General features: G+C 31.8%; 1 protein-coding gene across 1 annotated transcript in view; it reads right to left on the reverse strand.

Moving 5' to 3' along the window:
* Window positions 1–208: 208 nt before the first annotated feature.
* The window catches only part of Sp3 (Sp3 transcription factor), a 53474-nt gene continuing 51187 nt past the window's right edge, over window positions 209–2495 (reverse strand). The window contains exon 6 of the mRNA XM_008855280.3: window positions 209–1326. Coding sequence (XP_008853502.1) covers window positions 1010–1326 — 317 coding nt within the window. The 3' untranslated portion in view covers window positions 209–1009. The remainder of the gene's footprint in view (window positions 1327–2495) is intronic.

The following is a 2495-nucleotide window of genomic DNA, read 5'->3' on the forward strand; positions in this document are numbered from 1 at the left end:
CCTCTAGTTTCTATGACTAATATCCATATGGTTGGAGTATCGTCACTGTGGAAGTGATTTTGTTATGTTTGCATATGTTATACTTTACTGGTAATTTACATGATGGCTTTTAAGGCCCTGGCAGACATGGTTTCTGGAAACAAGATTGAATAAAAAATCACTGCTAAGACGCAATACACCTTATTATTTTCTTTTTTTGGTCCTCCAAAATTAGGAAAAGGGATAATTAACTGTAACATTTTCTTACCACCCAAATGCCTCAACCTATACATTTTTTTTAAATTTTTTTAAAACATTGGTTATATTGCCCAACTTCATTATTGAAAGAATATTAACAAGACATTATTTTGGCAAATTAAATCTTAAACATGGCTTTTCAACAGGATTTAAAAGGTGACTATCCCCTAAAGTTCCATGTTAAAATGTAGTTTTCAAAATCTTACAAGAGTAATGCTTAAAATATTGTACATAGTTAACCTAATTAAAATAATTAGCTTCAAAATGACAAGTTGATAAGCTAAGTAAAGCCTACACTATGTAACATTTGCTTGGAAACTTGATTTGTCAGTTATGCATAATAAAAATTCCAGTCATCAAGAAAATTACAAAAATTTTTATCATAACATGATTTCTTTCACCCACCAACTTTTTTTATCTTACAATAGATAAATACCAACAGTTTCTCATTTTTACACTAAACCACACAGGATTGATGCATTTGGTTAGACTACCATTCGCATTGTTAAATTCAATTTTCTCTTTATATAACTTGGTAAAATTTCATTTCTTCTAGATTCCAAAAGTACCTACAAAACCCATGCAATTTTACCATTTTTAATATACTATGGAATATCATACAAAGTAAGGCATTTCAGTGTCATGTATAACCAAGTTACTGTCAATCCAAAAATTTTTGCACATCAATAAAAAGATATCTAAGAACTTAGGAACAATATTCTTCTCACTACTGTATAAAAATAACCACAATGAATAAGTATTTGTGTAATATTTACTCCATTGTCTCATTTCCAGAAACTGTGACAAGCTGTAAAGGGATTTCAGTGTTGGTAAGGATATCCTGATTGCTGGTGGCAGAAGTATTAACAGTTCCTATCCCTGAAACAGAACCTTGTTGAATATTTGCAAGGATAAGAGTTGTTCCTCCTGCAGTAATCAAGGTATCATCTCTCCCAGCTTCCACAGATGCTAGCACTGTACTGCTAGAGTGAATAACTTTTTTATTTTGATGTGTTTTAATATGTTTGGCAAGGTGGTCACTTCTCATAAAGCGTTTTGAACATTCTGGACAAACAAATTTCTTCTCTCCTGTTAAGAAAAAAATTAAACTACTTAAGCTTTAAAATTCAAACTTTAACAGATTAATATTTACTTAATTGATTAGTTTTCATGAGCTGCCCTGTAAGATTTCCCTTACAGAAATACTTCTACTCAAAATCTATCCATTAGTCTTATGGTCTGATGAAAAACAATCCTCAAATATATATGATGGTCTGTTAAATATTCAAATAAGACTAACGTTGTGAAAATGTGTATGTTAACACATCATGCCCAAGTTTATTTTCTAGTTTAAGTAAATCCTTAAAAAAAAAAGAAAAAAATGACAATAAATAAATAAATAACAGGCTAAACTTCAGTTGTGTCCAAGTCCTTCTATGCAAGATTATTCCTGAAAAAAAAAAAAAGGCAAGAAGCCAAAGAGAAACATAACAGTAAGTCTAATAAACATTTTCTTTTTTCTTCAAAATGTTTTTCTTTCATCGTAACACTTTTATTCTAGGTAAGTCCACATGAAAACTTTTGCCTGACCTATAAACACAATGACATCCTAGTCTTACCCTCTTCCAATTTATGAAACCATTTTCAGGCCAATCTTGCCAGTATCAAATTTTATTATACTACAAAAGTTCACCTTTATGTTAAAGGGTGACTTCCAGATAATAGCTTAGATGCTGTACTTCTACAATGACTTAGTCCTACTTAAAATATAAGGGTCAGGTAAAAATCTTATCTTCACTCCTGTTATAACCAATAAAATGTTCTCAAATCTATCAATACACCACCCTTTTCTAGGAAATTACTTCCTAAACATCAAGAAGCCATATGAGAGCTTCTATAGCAAATGGCACAATGGGCAATAGGATATTAGAAAATGCTACACACATTCCCAACCTAAAATGACATCATGTTCATTTATGCAGTCACTGTCAAAGTCCTAAGAGGTGCTGCCTTGTGGGTACATAGACCCTCCTTTAATCTAGTGCTCATTTGAATAATCAAACAACTTATGCTTCTGTATCTCAATGTACATTATTCCTTTTCACAATCTACTGAGGAAATTCCACTGCAGAATTCTGTTGGGGGCGGCACCTACTTTAGGGTCTACACTCCAGTCACCTAATGATTTCTTACTATCTCAATTTTCTCTCCAGAGCATATTCAGTACAAATTGTAGCAGAAAGCCCTTTTACTTTGTT

Source organism: Nannospalax galili, unplaced genomic scaffold (assembly GCF_000622305.1).
Source record: "Nannospalax galili isolate Female #2095 unplaced genomic scaffold, S.galili_v1.0 scaffold346, whole genome shotgun sequence".
In the NCBI taxonomy this organism is placed as follows: Eukaryota; Metazoa; Chordata; class Mammalia; order Rodentia; family Spalacidae; genus Nannospalax; species Nannospalax galili.